This window comes from Convolutriloba macropyga, chromosome 13 (genome assembly GCF_964194025.1).
Source record: "Convolutriloba macropyga chromosome 13, txConMacr16.3, whole genome shotgun sequence".
Lineage (NCBI taxonomy): Eukaryota > Metazoa > Xenacoelomorpha > Acoela > Convolutidae > Convolutriloba > Convolutriloba macropyga.
This window is the reverse complement of record NC_134480.1, coordinates 5428829-5452193: the sequence shown is the minus strand read 5'-3', so window position 1 is coordinate 5452193 and position 23365 is coordinate 5428829. Positions and strand designations below refer to the sequence as shown.

General features: G+C 36.7%; 1 protein-coding gene across 3 annotated transcripts in view; it reads right to left on the bottom strand.

The window, feature by feature from the left end:
* The window catches only part of LOC142351780 (uncharacterized), a 43488-nt gene extending 22797 nt beyond the window's left edge, over positions 1-20691 (bottom strand). Inside the window, exons 1-3 of one of the 3 annotated variants that reach the window (XM_075403945.1) lie at positions 20665-20691; positions 18525-19325; positions 17357-17542 (exon numbers count right to left, since the gene is read on the bottom strand). In XM_075403945.1, coding sequence (XP_075260060.1) covers positions 17357-17542; positions 18525-19177 — 839 coding nt within the window. In that variant the 5' untranslated portion in view covers positions 19178-19325; positions 20665-20691. Of the gene's footprint in view, positions 1-17356; positions 17543-18524; positions 19415-20664 lie in introns of those variants that run through there. The other 2 variants (XM_075403944.1, XM_075403948.1) reach the window with 2 other exon arrangements.
* Positions 20692-23365: the final 2674 nt, after the last annotated feature.

The following is a 23365-nucleotide window of genomic DNA, read 5'->3' as shown; positions in this document are numbered from 1 at the left end:
AACAAGTCTCATATATCGTTCAGATAAACAACAAGTTACCATTTCACAACATTGTTGGAACGGATATCAGTGGAGTTTTCTGACAAATATTGAATTAAAAAAGAAGAGTACGAGAACTTATTAGAACGTCTCAATACACTTTTATCTTATATTGAAAAGTTTAAGAAAACTTGCATTGACATGGATGAAGGAACGCAAAACTGATTGATATTGTCATTCTTGTCAACATATTCAATTGTTACGGAAGCACACTTTCAATGTTTCCCGAAAATGAAAAACGCAAAAACTGTTTTTTAGCGGCCGGTAAGATTTTGGACAAGAATATAAATTTGGAGGAAATTAACCAAAAATTTCCTCATGGAGGACTTATTGGTTATGGAATTTCCTTTTTAGACTTTTTCTTTGCTAGATTGAAAGTTTTTCGATTACATGCTATACTACACGATTCTGTTGGAGCGGTTAAAGCAACCACAACAAGGGTCCAGGATACTGCTACATGTTACCGAATGTTCCTAGCTCATGTTTCCTGGGACATTTAACTGGGTTAATCTTTTGTGTTTTTATTGAATTTTGTCAACCTCAAATTTTCAAAATGCTAGACTGCTAATCATTTTTGTAACAATCCAACCTAGAAAAAAGATTATCTCTGGTTGTATTTGATATTGAGTGCTTGTAGGGAAAAATTGTCAAGGAAATGGGTGTTTTCAAGGATGGAAATGTATTGGGATACAGTTTCCTCCTACCCAAAGTCTATAAACCTACTTTTCAAAGTGGAACACTAAAAGTTTACATGGGATTAATTGGAACAATGGAAAACTGGAATACACTGAGTTGTCATCAATCATTCACCAACATTGTTCACCTACAACAGAATACTTTGCAAAATGGTTAGAGAAGTGCAATCTCCTCTCAAATTACTTGTGTAAAGATGTGGAGAATCTAAATGATCTTGGTTGTCCAAAAGTGTCCAAACTTCTCAACGACTCGGATACTGACTGGGATTGTAGAAACTATCCGTGTCGACACAAAAAGACATTTCACTGTGTAGAGAAGAAAGCTTATGCTTACGGAACTTGGACTCTTGATTTTTTGATAACGTATAATATTTGTAATTTCTAATTGTATTTGTGATCGTTTTGTAATTAATTGTTTTTATTCTACTACTTTTGAAATCAGACAGAAGTCGCATTCTCAGTTGGAAAAATTGATTTTCCCATAAAATAAGGTATAAATGACAGATCATACAGATAACGGTATAAATTTAGGTAATTTCCTCTTTGATGATAATAACCAGGAACGAAAATCGTGGAAATGTTTTGGACAGACCTGTAATAGCTCTCTGGTGGTTTTTTTGTCCCAATTTTTTGTAATTTTGTTATTATTAGCGTGTTGTATAGTAAGAATAACTCTTGCCAAAACCTGTGAAGAAACAACAGTTTGGATTGCTATCTTATCTGGTGCAGTCGGTTATATTTTACCTTCTCCTAAACAATGAACAAAATAATTTCTACTAAGGAACGCATTTTTATTTCATTGTTGGGACCAATTGGGTCTGGAAAATCTCATCTTATCCATTATTGGCCAATTGTTGGAGCTTTTCAACCCGATTTTGATTAAATTTACTATTTTTATCAACATTATCAATCACTTTACGGACTAATGTCCAAAAACATTAGGAACATTCATTTTATTCAAGGAGTTGACTTTGAGTTCATTCAGAGTCTACCTAATAATGGAACAAAGTACTTGATGATTTCTTTGATTCTTGTGAGGAAATCTCAAGCTCGAAAGATTTTGTCAAAATCGCGACTGCTGGAAGACACAAAGGACTTAGTACAATATATATAAAGCATAATCTTTTTCATCAGAGTACGTTGGCAAGAGATATTGAGTTACAAATACTCATATAGTTTTATTCAAGTCTCCTAGAGGTGTTCTCCAGATTAACACTCTTAGTCAACAGCTCGCGTTAGGATCACAATTAAAAGATTGGTTTACAAAAGCTACTTCAATCCCGTATGGTCATCTACTCATTGATCTGACTCCGAAAACAGTCGACTCTCTTAGATTTTGCACAGAAACAGGGGCTCTATGCCCACTATTTTTTTTCTCCCTCAAACGAAACAAGGGATTACTTTTTTGAACGATGAACACACAACATCTCTCTACACTGATAACGTTCCGAACGTATTCCCAGAACTTCAAGAAAACGTTCCTATGAAATTGTCCAAAAGATTTCATTCAGTTTCTAAATGAATGCAGAGCAAACCATCTCGGAGGACAACTACCGGAAATACAAAAGCAAGACATAATAAAGTCAGAGACGAAATTCATCAGCACGTGCTGAAAAGAACCGGAATAAAAAAAAGAAGAGCAATTTTAAGTTCACGAAAAGGAATAGAGCTCATATCAATTTTGACACCATCTATCATTAATCAATTGTCTTGAAATGGAACAGTTTGTATTGATCCCTCAACACCTTTATGAACAAAAAATTAAATTAGAAGTTAAAAATTTGGACACTTTTGAGCAGAAACCAGTTTCTGTCCCAACACATTTGAGCCCTATTTACATGGAAATCAGCCACAAAACCAGATCATTAAAGAACGAATCAATTGTAGATCAAATTTTGAATTCTCCGCGAGTCAAGCTATCTCTCAATGACACAATTTTATTAGATAGAAGAGAAACAGCAGTAGCTTTCATAGATTTTATTTTTGCATTAAAAAGAAAGAACGTTGATTTTCCCGACATGTATTACACAATACTTGATGATGCCGGAATAAATCCGCAAAAAGTAGTAAACAAAGATGCCAATAGCAGAGTCAGAGGGGGCTGGATTCCTTTCAAAATCCGAAAAAGCCAAGCTACAAAGACTGTGTAAAGATGGAAAAGCCGCATATGGATCAAATCAAAATCTACAAAAGGCAAGTGGATTATCCAAAAAGAAAGTTGCCTACTTTCTGAACAGTAAAGATTCCTACACAAAGTATCGTCATGCAACACGACACTTCAAAAAGCTCCCAGCATTTGCTAAGCGAATCAATGAGATCTGGTGTCTCGATATAACTTTTATGGATAAATTATCGGACAGTAATAATGGAGTGAAATATTTATTAGTATGTGTTGACGTCTTTTCTCTTTGTTCGTGTGAAACCAATAGAGTCAAAGTACTCTACCAATGCAGTTGTAGCTTTCAAACAATGTTGCGTAAAAGAGTATGCCAACAAAAGTATGGGTTTATCAGGGAACAGAGTTTAGTGGTGAGTTTCGAAAGTTTTGTACGGACAAGGAAATCAAAATTTTCTAAACTAGAAGTGAAACAAAAGCTGCTGTAGAAGAACGAGCTGTAAAATCTCTGAAAAACCTTCTGTATCGCTATATGGAAGAAAATGGTGACAAATACATGAGAAAAATGGATTCCTTTCTCAAAACTATGAACACAAGATTTAATCGGTCAACAGGTAAAACTCCAAAAAGTGTAACAAAAAAGACTTTTTGTCAATTTTTTACGATGCATTCCGTTTATATCAAAAGTTAAGAATGGAGATATCATCTCAACGGGACAATACATGAGTTATCAAAATTTATGACTTTATGAAAAAAGACGAGCATGGAAAAGCAGATATGGGAATGTCTTTCACAGATGATGATTTACATTATCTAACTCACGTCAAAAATTTATTACACTCGCTCTTCTCAAGACTCGCTGTTCGCGATTTTGAGAAAAGCCTTTTATAGATCGAGAAGAACTTTTGCTGAAAAATGGAACTATTTATTACGGTAAATTAGCAATTGATTTGTTCCAATGTGAAAAGTTAGTGTAAAATAGTTAAATGGTAAATTTGAAATTAGTTAAATGTGAAATTCATTCGTGCGAGACCCAATTTTTACATGATCTCCTACAATCCTGACGTCTCCTTTAAAGTTCTTCACTGTTCCCTTTTTACAAGACGTGTTGTTGTTAACGAAGTGTATCACCAGACTATCAAATATCAATCAACTCATCAACCTGCTTGTTACGACTTTATGGAAACAATTGCACGCACATTTATTATTCCTTCAAGACAGAACCAGTTTATTCAGCAAAATGTTTTTAACAATGCTCCAATCAGAAGAAGAGTTATTGTGATGAACACAAATTCAGCATTCACAGGACGGTTTCAAGAAAAACCTTTCCACTATCAGAAATTTGGTTTACGAGAATTAAGAATTGTTCCAGGAGGTAGACCTATAGTATCAGTTGATACAACCAATGAATGTAGGGCATATGTAACAACAATGAAAGCAATGAGTTTTAACGAAGAAATTCCTGCGTTACCAAATAATCTATTTCAGAACCATTACCTGCTTGTATTTGATCTCACTTCACTTCAAGATGCTGGAGAAAATATTCATTATTTTGAACTCAGCGGTGAAAGTATCCAATTAGAAATGTTTTTCGACCGCCCGCTAAGAAACGTGACAGAAATAATTTTTCTAGGAGACAGAATGTCCACTGTTAAAATTGATCAGTTTGGAACGGTTGTTAAAAATATCTGAAGATTTTTGCGTTAACGAAAATTTTTTCATATTTTTTTTCTTTTTTTTCATGGATTTTAGATCACCGCTTTCTGCATTGGAACATTTGTGGGTTATATATTATCGTCACTCAGTTGCCATTTTCTTCACAAAGTAATTTCTTAAAATTGACGTTAAGTGGGGGCGAACTAATTCAAACTTTTGTTTGCCTTCCTCTCCTAATTTCTCTGGTGCTTTTTTATAATTATTTTTTTCTACCCCAACTCCCATAACAATTCTGTTGACAAAATAAAAAAATCAAGCAAAATTTTATTAGAGCAAGGTAAAAAGTCCAATGATTGCTGCTTTTTTGAACAGAATGAGTCTTTTCAGCTTGACTGTACAGTTAGAAATCCGTGTGTAAATGGTACTTGCGAATTAAAGCAGAGAAAAATTGTTTGTCATGGAGAACACTTCCCTGAGACAGATTATTGAACGAATCCCAGAACTGAAATACCGCTATATTGGATCCTTTCCAGCAGATTGCATTCCAAGACTACCCACATTCAGCCTTGCTATCAGCAACACTTCTCCGAGCAGTGAAGCTGGAGAGCGTTGGATAGTGATTGCTCGACTCAATCGAACTTATTACTATGCTGATTCTTTGGCTCGTCCAATCACAAAATACAAATTGTTGAATAAAAAGTATCAGAAAATGATACAACAACAAGTTCAGAAAACTGATAATTTGTGTGGACTTTACCGAATTTTTGCAGCATTTCAACTATTCAAATTTTTTCAAACAAAACTGAACAATGTTCATGATGTTCATGTTTTAAACTTTATAAGTAATTATATGTGAATTAGATAAATGTAATGTTAAAAAAAAGTCGAAGTGTAATAAAGTCGACACTAATTTGTTTTTCTAAATTCCTAAATTCTTCGTTAGTTGCTCAAATTTTAGTTGTCGACTTTATTAACTACTCGGCTAAATGTACTTTGATACTCTTTCCTTTTGTGCTATCATCATGTAACTATATGATTAATTTTGTAATTTCATTTGCTTAATTTGTACTGTCTTTTATTTTCTACTTTTTAATTCAATTTTTTTCTTTTATTTAACATTTTTCCAAGTTATGAGCGCGTAAAAGTCCACTAGTACTGTGACAATGCCAGATCAACAAGAGGTAGTTTTGATCTACGGACCTCTGGGTTATGAGCCCAGCACGCTACGGCTGCGCCATCTTGCTATTTAGGGTCATTTATACCAAATCTTAATACATTGCGGCGGCTATACCTAATCTTATTACATTGCGGCAGCTATACCTAATCTTAATACAATGCAGTGGCTATCCCAAAAAAATGTTGATATTTACTGAGAGGGGACATTTCCGTTAATACCAGCTGCCTGTACAATTCCTCGCCTGTACAATTCCCGTGCGCGCTGCCTGTACATTTCCTCGCCTGTACAATTCCCAGCGCGGAAAGGCTAATGGCCGGCTCCCAAAAATGCGGCTGATCTACTCCCACTATGCTACTAATACTCTGGTCCCTATAATTAATCTTAATACGTTGCGGCGGCTATTCTTAATCTTAATACGTTGCGGTGGCTATTCCTAATCGTAATACGTTGCGGCGGCTATTCCTAGTCTTAATACGTTGCGGCGGCTATTCCTAATCTTAATACGTTGCGGCGGCTATTCCTAATCTTAATACGTTGCGGCGGCTATACCTAATCTTAATACGTGGCGGCCGCTTTTCCTATTCTTAATAATTGGCGGCCGCTATTCCTAATCTTAATACGTGTCGGCCGCTATAACTAATCTTAATACATGTACGCCGCCTATGCCCTATCTTAATACATTACAGTAGACCCTCTTTCAAAAATACTCCTATATCCTATCTTAATACTTGGGCTCTACACCCACACCTCCGCCTTGCTCACCCTATTACTACTACTGTCCAAATTAATAATACTGGCCCTATTATTATTACTACTGGCTATTATTACTACTACTGGCCAAAAGTTATCCAGTTTCCACTCTGTTCGGGCCGATTCCACTCTGTTCGGGCGTGATAGTATGACCAAGGAAATTATTTTTTCTGATACCAAACTGATATTTTTACATAGAGAGAGTACTGATTGGAGTTTGCATTTAGTTTTTGATCACAGTGATTTAATCTTTCGCTCGACTCCAGAGGTTATCAAACTGACGAAGTATTTGCTGCTTGCAATAAAGAGTGTAATTGCCGTGCGCTGTACAATTCCCGTGGGCGCTGCCTGTACAATTCCCCGCCTGTACAATTCCCTGCTCGGAAAGGCTAAGGACCGGCTCCCAAAAATGCGGCTGATCTACTCACACTATACTACTAACACCCTGGTCCCTATAATTAATCTTAATACGTTGCGGTGGCTATTCCTAATCTCAATACGTTGCGGCGGCTATACCTAATCTTAATATGTGGCGGCCGCTATTCCTAATCCTAATAAGTGGCGGCTGCTATTCCTAATCTTAATACGTGGCGGCCGCTATAACTAATCTTAATACATGTACGCCGCCTATACCCTATCTTAATACATTAGAGTATAGCCTCTCTCAAAAATACTCATACACGCTATCTTAATACATGGGGTCTACACCCACACCGGAGCCTTGCTCACCCTATTACTACTACTGTCCAAATTACTACTACTAGCCATATTATTAATACTACTGGCTATTATTACTACTACTGGCCAAAAATTATCCAGTTTCCACTCTGTTCGGGCTGATTCCGTTTTCTGTGATAGATGACCACGGAAATTATTTTTCCTGATACCAAACTGATGTTTTTACATAGAGAGAGTACTGATTGGAGTTTGCTTTTAGTTTTTGATCACAGTAGTTTAATCTTTCGCTCGACTCCAGAGCTTATCAAACTGACGAAGTATTTGCTGCTTGCAATAAAGAGTGTAATTGCCGTGAGCTGTACAATTCCCGTGGGCGCTGCCTGTACAATTCCCCGCCTGTACAATTCCCTGCTCGGAAAGGCTAAGGAACGGCTCCCAAAAATGCGGCTGATCTACTCACACTATACTACTAACACCCTGGTCCCTATAATTAATCTTAATACGTTGCGGCGGCTATTCCTAATCTTAATACGTTGCGGCGGCTATACCTAATCTTAATATGTGGCGGCCGCTATTCCTAATCCTAATAAGTGGCGGCCGCTATTCCCAATCTTAATACGTGGCGGCCGCTATAACTAATCTTAATACATGTACGCCGCCTATACCCTATCTTAATACATTAGAGTATAGCCTCTCTCAAAAATACTCATACACGCTATCTTAATACATGGGGTCTACACCCACACCGGAGCCTTGCTCACCCTATTACTACTACTGTCCAAACTACTACTACTGGCCATATTATTAATACTACTGGCTATTATTACTACTGCTGGCCAAAAATTATCCAGTTTCCACTCTGTTCGGGCTGATTCCGTTTTCTGTGATAGATGACCAAGGAAATTATTTTTCCTGATACCAAACTGATGTTTTTACATAGAGAGAGTACTGATTGGAGTTTGCTTTTAGTTTTTGATCACAGTAGTTTAATCTTTTGCTCGACTCCAGAGCTTATGTAACTGACGAAGTATTTGCTGCTTGCAATAAAGAGTGTAACTGCCGTGCGCTGTACAATTCCCGTGCGCGCTGCCTGTACAATTCCCCGCCTGTACAATTCCCTGCTCGGAAAGGCTATGGACCGGCTCCCAAAAATGCGCCTGATCTACTCACACTATACTACTAACACTCTGGTCAATATAATCAATCTTAATACGTTGCGGCGGCTATTCCTAATCTTAATACGTTGCGACGGCTATTCCTAATCTTAATACGTTGCGGCGGCTATACCTAATCTTAATACGTTGCGGCTGCTATTCCTAATTTTAATACGTTGCGGCGGCTATTCTTAATCTGAATACGTTGCGGCGGCTTTTCCTAATCGTAATACGTGGCGGCCGCTATTCCTAATCTTAATACGTGGCGGCCGCTATAACTAATCTTAATACATGTACGCCGCGTATACCCTAACTTAAAACATTAGAGTAGACCCTCTCTCAAAAATACTCCTATAGCCTATCTTAATACATGGGGTCTACACCCCCCCCCCCCCGGAGCCTTGCTCACCCTATTACTACTACTGTCCAAATTACAACTACTGGCCATAATATTAATACTACTGGCTAATATTACTACTACTGGCCAAAAGTTATCCAGTTTCCACTCTGTTCGGGCTGATTCCACTCTGCCCGGGCGTGATAGTTTGACCAAGGAAATTATTTTTTCTGATACCAAACTGATATTTTTACATAGAGAGAGTACTGATTGGAGTTTGCATTTAGTTTTTGATCACAGTGATTTAATCTTTCGCTCGACTCCAGAGGTTATCAAGCTGACGAAGTATTTGCTGCTTGCAATAAAGAGTGTAATTGCCTCCTTACGGAGGAGCTAGATTAGGCGACCTGTTTAACCCTTGAGCAAGCCTTTTGCTTGCAAACTTTCTGCCACTAAAACTGAACGCTAAATATGGACTGCTCAGTTCGTTGGCACTCCTTAGACAAAAAAGCTAGGCTAAAGTTCCAAACTTTCAAAAAACATTCTCGCTAAGTGGGCTACAGCGTCAGGATTTGTTGTAAATGGAAACTACTTTTTGGTTTAATCATGAATTAATTCGACAGAGGTTTATTATGTCTCGTAAGTTGCCGGAACTCTTTCATTGGGTAATTATCGGTGAGGAGTATTTAGAAAATGCAATGATGTTATCATCTCTAAATGTTTTAAAAAATTGGCGTCGGGCGATTTGAATTGTATACTGGTTATGTATATTCAGGTATTAGTAGGATGGTTCAATATTTGTTTTTGCCTAAATATGATCCATGGCATGCAAAAGTTGAATGATATTTTAACAAGAATTTTTGCTCTTCTGTTTTTCCTGCGGGCTGAAAGCTGAATCTTTCCAGTCCAAATCTATAAGAAGTTTTGCACCAATTTCTTTTTACGTAAATTATACCTAATTTTGCTACTCTATTGAAGAATTTTATGGTTTGACGAATGGTTCTCTGTACTCCAGCGTAATCGGATCCGTCCGGACAATTTTCAGGTTTTGGAAACCATAGCCTAACTTCAAATAATTGGCTTTAAGACCGTTTTTGTCTGCCTTGATTATCGTATTAAGGTTGTTTTGTTTTTCCAGGATTGAGGGGTGAATGAGTAGGAGATATGTTGCTTGTTTTAGGGCCATTATTTGAAATTCAGCTTTGCGCGTTCTTGCCGAGAATGTCACTACTGTTGGCATCAAGTTAATTAGTTAATTAATTCTGTTTTTCTTTTTCGGCACGAATCAGTTTTGCTTATTCTTAATGACATAGAACAAGGCCAGGTTCGAACATTCCTGAGATCTTAATAAATCCAATACTTTATTTTCGAAAGGATCACCCTCCGTAACTTCACAATCATATACTTTTTGTTGTTTAGTTCTTAACGTGATTTTGATCCATGTACAACGTAATAAAGTTGTTTTCCCAGTTCTGTTTGTTTTACAATTTTTGGGGCCTACAGTGAAAACTGATAAAAAAGGAACCCTGTTTGGGTGTAGCACAAAATTTTTCTTCTTGAAGAATGGATTCTCCAATAAATGTGAGCTCTTATGTTTCAAGTTTGAGAATTCTTCCTCGAATTTGGATGTGCTTTTCAATTTTCAAATATCACTGAATTTAAAACGTCAGCTTTTTTCCCGCTGGCGAGTCCTAGTCCAACTCTGCTTGGAAAATAATCACTAAACTTGATGATCGCTTCCAGTAGGGTCTTCAGCTTTTTTGTAAAGTCTCATAGGGCATGGCGCTCGAGAAGGCTCCGATGTCAATTAGTAAATTTTCATTAATTTTTCCAAAATTATATTGAATCTTGAAAATAATCTCATCATGCACTGGAACTCAATTGTGAGTTCTTTGCTTGAACAATGCTAGAGAAAAACTCATGAGGCTAAATTTTGGTTATTTTTTGTTTGAAAGTGTTGCAAATGGAACATAATAATCGCGGTGTACTAGTTTTCGAGCCAGTCAATCTCTTTGCATTTGGCTGAGAAGCTATTGCTGAGAACCTTGGGCTGTATGACCTTTGCTAATGTAAGTCTCTCTGTGATGCCAAAGTTTTTTTTTAAACATTATGTGTTGTTTAGAAAATAACCCCACTAATTCTAATTGGTTTCAGTTGGTTCCAATTCATTGGACTTCTGCTTTGTCCCCGATGTCGTGTTCCTGCTATTGGGCAGTTCGATCTTGATTTATATTGCATTGACTCGCCTCTTTGGGACATTTGTTGTTTTTTAAAATGCTTTAATGATATCTACTGGGCTTCCACCAAAAAGTTGAGCACTTTGTAAATGTTCGGGCTTCATCGCAGTCGCCAAAACTGAAAACTGTAGAAGATTCATCATCTGCCAAAATCCCTATAAGTCCAAGAGGTTTGGAGAATTGCGAGCAAAGAGTTATTAACGGGACGGGGTCTCTATCTGGTCTCATCAGAAGTTTCAGAAAAAAATTAAGTATTCAACCCAGAAATGAATGTCCCTAATCGGCGAGGTCGTTTTTCTGGTCTATTTGTTCCAGGTGTACCAGAGAGAGCTATGTTGAAGAGTTTAGTTAAATACTTTTTTGGAGTTTCTTTCGAGTGGTCAATTTTTCTTTCAAAACTTAATTAATAAAGTTCTAATTTAATTGCAGTGGAAGACCTAAATTTGAATGCAGCAAGAGCTTTAGTCATTGTAATCTGGTCGGTATTTAATAGTTCCAGAAAATAGATGAAGGCACCTCTGTTATGTTGTTGTTTCAAATGATCGACTTTGCCTGCTTATGGAAATTGAGTCAAAGCAATTGAACTATGAATTGGTTGCTTTTAAACTCTGAAGTCTTCAGTAGAAGAGCCCGAGAATGGCGTATATTGTACGGTTGGTGAATCGGTTGAAGTAGTTATACTAGCTGTTTTTGCCGTTGCGATGGCTGTGGCCATTGCTGCAGTGTCTGAAACTTTTTTAACCGCGGCTTTCTCTGCTGAGGAGCATTTGGTCAAGTTACTAAGGGATCGATTTTATTTTGGTGATCACTGGAAATAAAGGTAATGAATATCTAAACCGAGTTTTCTTTAAAAACTGAGCTCAAAATTGATGGATAGCTGACGGATTGTGAATTTTTGCCCATTGGCATCTTCAGTGCCAATTTTTTTAAATCTGTTTCAAATCAAGATAGCACAATAATGCCAATGTTAATGCCAATTTTCCGAACAATTCCAATTTAGTTTCTTGGGGAAATTGATTGTTTTTTGTCGAATAAATAAAACAAAGGAGCCCTGAATTGCTGTCTGTAACAGTGTATCCTGAAGAGTTGAAGACAAATTTTCTGAAAGTCAATATTTGGACAGTGATACGAACGCTTTCAATAATTGAGAGATAAAAACAAAATTGTAATGAAATGTTAAGCCTATCTAAGTTTGCTATCCGTCATTTTGATAATAGGTCTTTTTGTTGAAAAATGTTATCAAGTTACAATGTATTTTGTTTCATTAGAAGTCAGATTTGTCAACATTGAAAATACCGATGTCTGATGTAAACAATTTATGAAGTAAAAAATTATTGTGTGAGGAGTGTTCAATAGCGTATGAAAGTAACTGCGATCTTGTGGAATCGATTTGTAAGAATATGTATTTTATAATAACGTCCACAGTTTCAAGATCGACCTCCAAGATACTAATTGACCAATTTTTTCTGTCATCATCCAAAAATTAGCTTGCTTGAATCGTTATTTCAACAATAGTTATTAGTATGTGTATACTTCAGGTCTTTGGATGTCTTGGTGGATCAGTGGGTCTATCAGTGGTCTCATCCTTTTCCTGCTCTTCAACTCAATCTGCACTACAACTATGAACTAACTTTTCTTCCTTCTCTTATGCTTTTTTCCTATGTAGCCAGCCTTAAAGTTTTCATCCAATCTTTTCAATTCAGAATTTTATTTCAGATTTACAGGTTATTATTTTGGGTTATTTTTTTTGAATAAAATTGGTCCATGCCATGACCCTTTGATAATGCCAAAAAAATTCAATTTCAAATTGGTAGGAAACAGAGACAAAAATTAAACTTCAACGTTAAATGAGAGGACGGCAAAGACTCTGTTATTGAACCATTGGTTTCTAATAACTGCAAAACTTAACGCAACATTGAACTTAGCGGTTTTTTCGGGAAACTCGTACTAATAGTCGCATTTTCAATTGGATGTCGCCAAATGCCTGAGTTCGGATTTGAACAAACTTTTGTGAGATGATCTGCTCTCTCTAATGGCAAGTGAGACACGATGATTCAAAGAGAGCGTTGCATAGAAAAGTTTTTTTTGATTTTCTCTGCAAAAGAAAGCGAGACCAAAGAAGTTCGTGCAACTCCGGGATGTCATTCTGAAATCTCAACCAGCAAGCTACAATGGCTTCAGAGCCGTTTTGATCATAACCGCTCTAATATTAGCCACAAACTTTATTTCAGAATGAGGGCAACTTGGAACAATCAAGAAACAGTCATTCAAAAAGTCAAAGAAAACTCTACAAGAAAAGCACGCAAACGGTTTCCAGAAAGCATTGCATAAAAAGACACCTACCGAAATTGATTCAAACATCGTTCGAGGGGAATTGAGAACAGTTTTTATCTGCATGCTGACGTTGAAGCTTCTTTTAGGGACAAACTAATGATAACATAGCTGGCGGATTGCCAGAAAATAGCCGCTATAGCTTCGTAGACCCGCAGTCTAAAAAAACAGTAAAAAGGCCGGACCTAAAAAACCCTCTTTTCATTGAAAGCTGATTTGTTATATTTTGATTAAAAATATGTATATGTTTTTGCTGCCTCTATTAGCTGCTCTCTAATAACCTTCCTTTAGAGTAACACACACCCAATTGACCTTATTTCTTTGAATTAACTTAAGTAAAAGTCAATTTCAAAGTGAGGAAGTCATTTTTGAGAGTGAGGTAAATCAAGTGTGACCAAAAATTCAATCACGCGAATGAACAGAAAAACTCGCTCCACTAAGAACGAAAAATGACGTCACGCACGCAATTCAGTTGAAATTGCAAGAACGAATGAACAAAAAGCAGATTTGAAGTGGTTGTGACGTCGTATGGTTGTAACAAAAATCGCGACGACGAAAAACAAAAAAACCAAGAGAAGGCCAATAATAGCCCCAGCTATCGCTGTGCGGCTATTAATAAGCTGTTGCTCTTTCAGTTCGTATGCTCTTTTCTTTCCTCCAACGTTACTTTACTGGGAGCATAGCATTTGCCTAAACCTTCGCATAACAATACGCCGTTTTGTCAAATAGGCCTCCATCTGCGATCTTAAAACTTGTATTTTTATTAACCGTGGCTAATACAATTAGAATAAGAAAAACAATTATTTGCTTTCTGATAACCAAAAAAGATATCGACAAACAATATTTTCTACTTACTCAGCTTCATAATGGGAAGGCGCACTCATGGCGTCAACTAGCTGCTGATAGTTGTCCGTGAAACGGACCTCTCTGCAAATTTCTCCAGTGAAACCAATTACGGCACCATGACTAGTTTTAGCGTTGAAACTTTTCTCGTATCTCTTTAGGATTTCGTACACAAAGCTTCTCTGCAAATCGAACTGTCTGAAGCAGGCCAAGCTCTACTAAATGCCAGTCAATTTAATTTACGATAAGTTAAACGATTATCTTGAACTTACAATAAACAAAATTCCACATAAAATTGCTATAATTTTGGCGGCAGGATGAAAAGGGAAGATTGTAAAATTTTCAATGTTTCTAGTTTTTTTGCAACTTCAAAGCTATTCGAATTTCTGGGAGTCATTCGGTTGATTAGTTTGAAACGACTTGACAAAAAAGCTCCCGGGAAACAGTACTTGATCACAATACACCCTCAACTTCTCATTGATACTTCAGAGAAATTTCTTAAGTTTTTGAAGCAATTGATAGCATTGTTAATTAAAAATTTAAATTCAAGTTTGGTAAATCATCTTCCAAAAAAGCGAAATGAACCACGCCATTACGTTCTCATCTCTCTACCCTTCGACGTTGTTCAAAAACGAAAAAGTAATTATCTTCAAGTGCGACATTGACTTCTTCGTCCTATTTTACACCAACTCGGTTGATTAAAAAACGGCTAACTTTTACGAGCTCTTCAGCCGTAAAAACAGTATCCGATACAATATCCGATGATACGATTCAATTACGCTAAACTCTGAAAAACTATGAATTGGTTGCTTTTAGACTCTGAAGTCTTCAGTAGAAGAGCCCGAGAATGGCGTATATTGTACGTTTGGTGAATCGGTTGAAGTAGTTATGCTAGCCGTTTTTGCCGTTGCGATGGCTGTAGCCATTGCTGCAGTGTCTGAAACTTTTTTAACCGCGGCTTTCTCTGCTGAGGAGCATTTGGTCAAGTTACTAAGGGATCGATTTTATTTTGGTGATCACTGGAGATAAAGGTAATGAATATCTAAACCGAGTTTTCTTTAAAAACTGAGCTCAAAATTGATGGATAGCTGACGGATTGTGAATTTTTGCCCATTGGCATCTTCAGTGCCAATTTTTTTAAATCTGTTTCAAATCAAGATAGCACAATAATGCCAATGTTAATGCCAATTTTCCGAACAATTCCAATTTAGTTTCTTGGGGAAATTGATTGTTTTTTGTCGAATAAATAAAACAAAGGAGCCCTGAATTGCTGTCTGTAACAGTGTATCCTGAAGAGTTGAAGACAAATTTTCTGAAAGTCAATATTTGGACAGTGATACGAACGCTTTCAATAATTGAGAGATAAAAACAAAATTGTAATGAAATGTTAAGCCTATCTAAGTTTGCTATCCGTCATTTTGATAATAGGTCTTTTTGTTGAAAAATGTTATCAAGTTACAATGTATTTTGTTTCATTAGAAGTCAGATTTGTCAACATTGAAAATACCGATGTCTGATGTAAACAATTTATGAAGTAAAAAATTATTGTGTGAGGAGTGTTCAATAGCGTATGAAAGTAACTGCGATCTTGTGGAATCGATTTGTAAGAATATGTATTTTATAATAACGTCCACAGTTTCAAGATCGACCTCCAAGATACTAATTGACCAATTTTTTCTGTCATCATCCAAAAATTAGCTTGCTTGAATCGTTATTTCAACAATAGTTATTAGTATGTGTATACTTCAGGTCTTTGGATGTCTTGGTGGATCAGTGGGTCTATCAGTGGTCTCATCCTTTTCCTGCTCTTCAACTCGATCTGCACTACAACTATGAACTAACTATTCTTCCTTCTCTTATGCTTTTTTCCTATGTAGCCAGCCTTAAAGTTTTCATCCAATCTTTTCAATTCAGAATTTTATTTCAGATTTACAGGTTATTATTTTGGGTTATTTTTTTTGAATAAAATTGGTCCATGCCATGACCCTTTGATAATGCCAAAAAAATTCAATTTCAAATTGGTAGGAAACAGAGACAAAAATTAAACTTCAACGTTAAATGAGAGGACGGCAAAGACTCTGTTATTGAACCATTGGTTTCTAATAACTGCAAAACTTAACGCAACATTGAACTTAGCGGTTTTTTCGGGAAACTCGTACTAATAGTCGCATTTTCAATTGGATGTCGCCAAATGCCTGAGTTCGGATTTGAACAAACTTTTGTGAGATGATCTGCTCTCTCTAATGGCAAGTGAGACACGATGATTCAAAGAGAGCGTTGCATAGAAAAGTTTTTTTTGATTTTCTCTGCAAAAGAAAGCGAGACCAAAGAAGTTCGTGCAACTCCGGGATGTCATTCTGAAATCTCAACCAGCAAGCTACAATGGCTTCAGAGCCGTTTTGATCATAACCGCTCTAATATTAGCCACAAACTTTATTTCAGAATGAGGGCAACTTGGAACAATCAAGAAACAGTCATTCAAAAAGTCAAAGAAAACTCTACAAGAAAAGCACGCAAACGGTTTCCAGAAAGCATTGCATAAAAAGACACCTACCGAAATTGATTCAAACATCGTTCGAGGGGAATTGAGAACAGTTTTTATCTGCATGCTGACGTTGAAGCTTCTTTTAGGGACAAACTAATGATAACATAGCTGGCGGATTGCCAGAAAATAGCCGCTATAGCTTCGTAGACCCGCAGTCTAAAAAAACAGTAAAAAGGCCGGACCTAAAAAACCCTCTTTTCATTGAAAGCTGATTTGTTATATTTTGATTAAAAATATGTATATGTTTTTGCTGCCTCTATTAGCTGCTCTCTAATAACCTTCCTTTAGAGTAACACACACCCAATTGACCTTATTTCTTTGAATTAACTTAAGTAAAAGTCAATTTCAAAGTGAGGAAGTCATTTTTGAGAGTGAGGTAAATCAAGTGTGACCAAAAATTCAATCACGCGAATGAACAGAAAAACTCGCTCCACTAAGAACGAAAAATGACGTCACGCACGCAATTCAGTTGAAATTGCAAGAACGAATGAACAAAAAGCAGATTTGAAGTGGTTGTGACGTCATATGGTTGTAACAAAAATCGCGACGACGAAATACAAAATATGTTGCTCTTTCAGTTCGTATGCTCTTTTCATTCCTCCAACGTTACTTTACTGGGAGCATAGCATTTGCCTAAACCTACGCATAAACTTACGCCGTTTTGTCAAATAGGCCTCCATCTGCGATCTTAAAACTTGTGTTTTTATTAACCGTGGCTAATACAATTAGAATAAGAAAAACAATTATTTGCTTTCTGATAACCAAAAAAGATATCGACAAACATTATTTTCTACTTACTCAGCTTCATAATGGTAAGGCGCACTCATGGCGTCAACTAGCTGCTGATAGTTGTCCGTGAAACGGACCTCTCTGCAAATTTCTCCAGTGAAACCAATTACGGCACCATGACTAGTTTTAGCGTTGAAACTTTTCTCGTATCTCTTTAGGATTTCGTACACAAAGCTTCTCTGCAAATCGAACTGTCTGAAGCAGGCCAAGCTCTACTAAATGCCAGTCAATTTAATTTACGATAAGTTAAACGATTATCTTGAACTTACAATAACCAAAATTCCACATAAAATTGCTATAATTTTGGCGGCAGGAAGATTGTAAAATTTTCAATGGTTCTAGTTTTTTTTGCAATTTCAAAGCTATTCGAATTTCTGGGAGTCATGCGGTTGATTAGTTTGAAATGACTTGACAAATAAGCTCCCGGGAAACAATACTTGATCACAATAACACCCTCAACTTCTCAATGATACTTCAGAGAAAATTCGAAGTTTTGGAAGCAGTTGATAGCATTTAATTGAAAATTTAAATTCAACTTTAGTAAATTCATCTTCCAGAAAAACGAAATGAACCAAACCATTACGCTCTCACCTCTATGCTCCTCGACTTTGTTCAAAAACGAAAAAGTAATTATCTTCAAGTGCGACATTGACTTCTTCATCCTATTCTACACCATCTCGGTTGATTAAAAAACGGCTAACTTTTACGAGCTCTTCAGCCGTAAAAACAGTATCCGATACAATATCCGATGATACGATTCAATTACGCTAAACTCTGACAAGTTCGCTATGGCTTTGTGGCTACAGTATAAGTGTAGTCAAGGGACACATATTTCTCACAATGGCGATAGATTTATTCCTTTTTGCCCACCACCCCCCCCCCCCAAGCTTAGTGGGAATAATTGCTTTATGACCCTCTTGCACACGTGCATTATTTTTACATAGCAACGTGCTATATAACAACACATAGTTTATAACTGGGAGTAAAACGAAACACTGGAGGGGGAACAGATTAGATCCAAATAAACGATGAATATTACAGACCCATGGATTGCGTTAAATATCAACGGGGGGATACAGGTATCCTAATGAAAGATTGTGATATAGGATTGTTGTTGATTTTTCAACATAACACAATGAGATTTGGTTTGTTTTTTAAACAAAAGAAAACAAATTACGCTGGAGTAATACTCGTTGACTCGTCAATAGCGATACAAACATCGGTAGGAGGCTCCACGCAAACAAAACACTGCGTGTCATCTTCCCCATTGTTTTCGTCAAGTATTTTGATAGCTGAACTCCAGAGTTTGTCAATTTCATTGGATACCAGGGAGTCTTTTTTCCACATACTCAGTTGTTCCTTTTGTTGAGATCTTAGAGGAACATTTTTACCCTCTTGTTCTATTAAAAGCGCAGCCGCAACTACACTATACAACGGTTTTCTGTAGTCTTCAAAACTTGCCTTCTCAAAATCAACGCAGAGTATATTCCGGATTTTGTCAACATAATTCAATTTTGCAGAGATATCTTGAGCTTTTTTTAACGACGCTTTCGGTAAATGCCAGATACCTTTGGTTCCGGAAATCACGACTTTCTTGCCGAATTTACTGGTATAAGCCGCTCTAACCAGTAAAAATTTGTCATCTGTTTTGAAAATTCCGCTGGATTTAACCCTATCCAGGGCAGCTTTTGCAACCTCACATCCCGAGGCATCTGGAACAAGAGTCTGGTCACTTATTGGGTGACTTAGTTGCACCATCATCAGCAATAACGAACACATAGTACTAAACTGGACGAATACATTGATAGCAAAATTTGGCATTTGTGTCATTTTCTGCTCCGAGTAGACTTGTCCAGCAGTGAAACTAGACAACTTTGCTAAACACGATAAACATAAAATCCGCTAGTAATGATAAAATGTTTGGTGCCGGATTAAAATTTGTCTGACAAAATAATAAAAACACTGTTTCTCTGTTTCGCTTTAAAACATCTTAAATTGCAGATTTCCGTGATTTTTACTGCGCTAAAACAGCAGCTTTAGATGAGCTAAAACAGCGGTGCCATGAGAAAAGTCATCGAATCTAAAACTAAAAGCAAAAGTCATCAGAAACGGTCATTAAAATTCAAAACAGTTTCAAAGAACAAATTGATATTACAGCTGCCTGGTATATCAACTTGTTAATACAGCGCGCTAATACGGTAAACGTCCAACTATGAGCAGTTTTACAGGACAGCTGACGTAATAGCTCACCAAACTTAACCTGTTTGCGTAAAACTATGGTCAGTACTTTTTTTGAAGTGATGTTAGGCCACTTTTGTAAAAGTGAAGAAACAATTTCATTAAAAGGTTACCTTGGTTTGCAAAATAGATTTGTTTTTCACTTCCGGTGATCAAAATTTTGTCAGCAGAGATTTGAACTAGTAATGACACCTAGGATGAAGTCCGCGACCCAGGACAGGTATTGGCCAGACCGACCATACCCAAAGATAGGTATTGGCCAGACTGAACAGACCGAAATATGGGTATTGGCCACACCGAACAAACCGAATTATGGGTATTCGCCAGACCGAACAGACCAAAATTGCCATGGCCCAGACGGAAGGCGCGACCCAAATTTTTTCCAGACCATTGTGGACGGTCGCACCTGACCCCCCTGTCCGCGACCCAAGTTGGTCTGGCCAATACCTGTCTTGGGTCGCGGACTTCATCCTGGGCAAATATTCTGTGGCGAGTGTCAGGTTGTCTGACGGCAGAAAAAAATCATTGTAATCTCTATTTTTTTTCAATGCATTTTTTCTTTGCGAACGTGCAATAGTTTTGCACAAATCAGTTAGTAAAACTCACACCTAAGAGTCATTGACAATCTGTAATGTTTCAGAACAATTTCAGAGCAATTTAAGGTTTTAGAACTGATTCAAAATGATTTTACAACCAACTGTGAAGTGGTTTCTCAATTATGCATAATCAGAATAAAATTAAGAGAATATAATTCAAATTTTACTTTACGCAATAGGGAGCAGAAATGATTGCTGTAATAGCAGCTTTAATGGGTAGCAACAGAGGAAGCAAAAATAGGTAACTACAATAATAGCAAAAAATAGCAAAAATAGATAGCAAAAACGAAAGCAATGAAAGGTAAGCAGATATGATAATGAAATTTGAAGTTTCATTCTTCGATTCAAGAAATCTTACACCGTTTTTGGTTACAGAGAATACTATTGCCAAGACCGCTAATAAAATCAGAATAAAGACTCTTTTATGACATTTGAGGTAATTTTCAGTATTAGGGAACAATTCAAGATGTTTTTTTAGAGTACTGCTTTTGAAAAACGTTAATAATGGTTTTAGCCAGCACTTGGCATCGTTTTGATCCTAATATATCCACATGATAGCGTCTCGGTTGTTTGGCTAGCCTCGTAGGAGATTGTTTGAATGGCAAGTCTCTTACTTTGTTTAGTAACATGTATCTTCAGGATTAAAACAAAAATTAAAATAGTAAATTTGTGAGGACATTAAAAGCCTGATGTGCATAGGTGGGGCAAGAGCCCTTTGAATATTGTTTGATGATAGCGAAAATGATTAAGTTGTCTTGTGTGATAGAAAATGTTTTGCTTTATTGTTGTGTTTTCCAAATTTTCCATTCCTCCCGAAAAATAAGCTGCCCATGATGATTTTCGAACAGACGCGTACAACTCCGAAGCCGAAATAGTGGACCGCGCTTAAGTCCGTGTGAGATGCAGCATATGTTCAAATTTTGACTTGGTTCGTTGCTATTATTACAGAGACGTTTTAAACTGGCCATAAAATAAAACATAGTTTTCGGTATGAATCACAATAAGAAGAATAAACGCGTAAAGTTAGTCTTAGAAGAATTAGAGAAACGTGTAGACCGTTGTTTTGATATGAACAGAAAAGAATGGTATAACAAGTAAAGGTAACAAAACTATGAAGTGGTTAGTTAAGTTCCACTTTCAGCATAAAACCGAAAGTTATCTTGGTCGGAAGAAACTCTCTTTTTGAAATCAGTGGAGTGTTGAAGGTAAAGAAAACTGTTTGAGAGGGAAGATAGGATACAGCAGAAAATTTGCACATGCTAACAGTCTTTACACATCAAGCAACTTATGATAGCCGTTTTCCGTTTGCTTTGATTTTTGTTGTGAATTACGTTCAACCCCAAGTTTGCTAAGCAAGCGGCTCTCTGAACACCTAACCTTTATTCAATTGAGTTGTGCTTTTGCCGAGCTTTTACTGGGTGGCTTACCGGAAGCTGTTGTGCTGTTAAAGATAAAGATGGTTTTGGTAACGAAGAACAAAAAAGAAATGAAAAAGTAACTGAGAGTGCCTAGATCGGAAAGCGATAAAATTTGTCGTTTCTATTAATTTCCTTGCGCTGTGTTGACTAATGCGCCACTTTGTTCCTCTTGATATGCTAAAAATTGGTAAAGAAACATACTAAAAAGACGAAACGCATCCAGGAAATAAAAATAACCCAGCGGGAATTGGAATGGACCGTTTGTGTACATTCTTTGTTTATCCACTTTTGAGATTTCAACAAATATGCCAACCGCTAGTAGTTTGAATTTAATCGCATGTTTTTATTTGTTTGCTTTACTGGTTGGCTCAACTTTTCAGTTTCGTTGTTAAGCTTGTTTTCTTTCCGGTTTTTCATCGTTTTCAATCTCAGGACACAATTTCATGCAAATTGTTCATGCATAATAATTTAATCTCTGTATAATTTTGCTCCTTACCTGTCTTCTGAGCACTGTCTAGATCTTGGGACACAAAGAAATCGCTAAAATGTTTACAAAGTTACGATCACAAAAATGCATGTGAAACATATTTTCACAATTTTTTTGTCGATTGACTGATCGGTGAAATGACCGTTGTTCGGAAGTTTTAATCCGAAGCTCTGTTCGGACGTTTTGTTCTTGGTGGGGAACATTAAAGTCACCAAAAAATATGTTCAACAATTCAACCGAGAAAACATTCTACATTGACTGCGGTTTTCCAGGGAATTCCATACAGAGCTCCGATAACCGTTTGGACACGGTTTTGTTGCAACAAAATAGTATTTAGGTTGGGTTAGATCGGTTATTTTGTTAATTAGACAACGGCAGCTGATTGCAAAATTTTTGCGCTGATACATTTTGAATAAATCATGGCCTCATTACTAGATTGATTGTCACTTTTGACAGGACAGGAGCAGTATTTACTCTGTTATTGCTCTTGTGTATTTTTGATTATCATTTTTTTCATTGACAAAATTTATTGTATCACTCTAAGACATGGTATTGAGAACAGTTTGAATTTTGCTTAGAACTTCAGCAATTATAACATTTTTTTCCGTAGGTGGGGTAAAATCACGGTTCGCTTGAGGTTCGAATTTGTAAGCTATGCGTGATTTTTTTATACTGATTTATCTTTTTGTAGCCTCGCCCTGATTTTACTGATAAGTCGGACAGCCACGATAATCATTATCAACGTTTGAAATTTCAGGGCGTTGTTAACAGTGAATTCTTAAATACTGTCCTCCACCAAGCAGCGAACACATCAAACTGCATGACTGCATTCTCTGGCTGAGTGACCAAACTTTCGGCATGTGAAACACTGCATTACTTGAGATGGAATTCGCTTTGCTTCTTATCTGTTTAACGCCAGTTATATTTTGACAAAATATTATTCAGAAGCGCTAACTTGATTTTCTGAAACAATTATGAGTATTGTTAATTTCTTTGGCTGACTAAATTTTCGACGTGTTATTCATGAAACTTTATTTACGTTCATGCAGTTGTTCTTCATCATTTTTCTCACCAATGCAAATACTGTAGTGAACGTTCACATTGACGACGCTTGTTCAACTTTTGGTTTGTGAAGCGTTTTTCTTGCGCTCAAAGTAGGATTTAGTAACACCTAACTTAGATTAAACGATAGCATGAAAAGTTTTATGAATTCGAGGTCCTCTGGCTGATTGAATTAATGTTTTTCGGTTTTCAGTACCCTGATTGGCTGATTTTGACT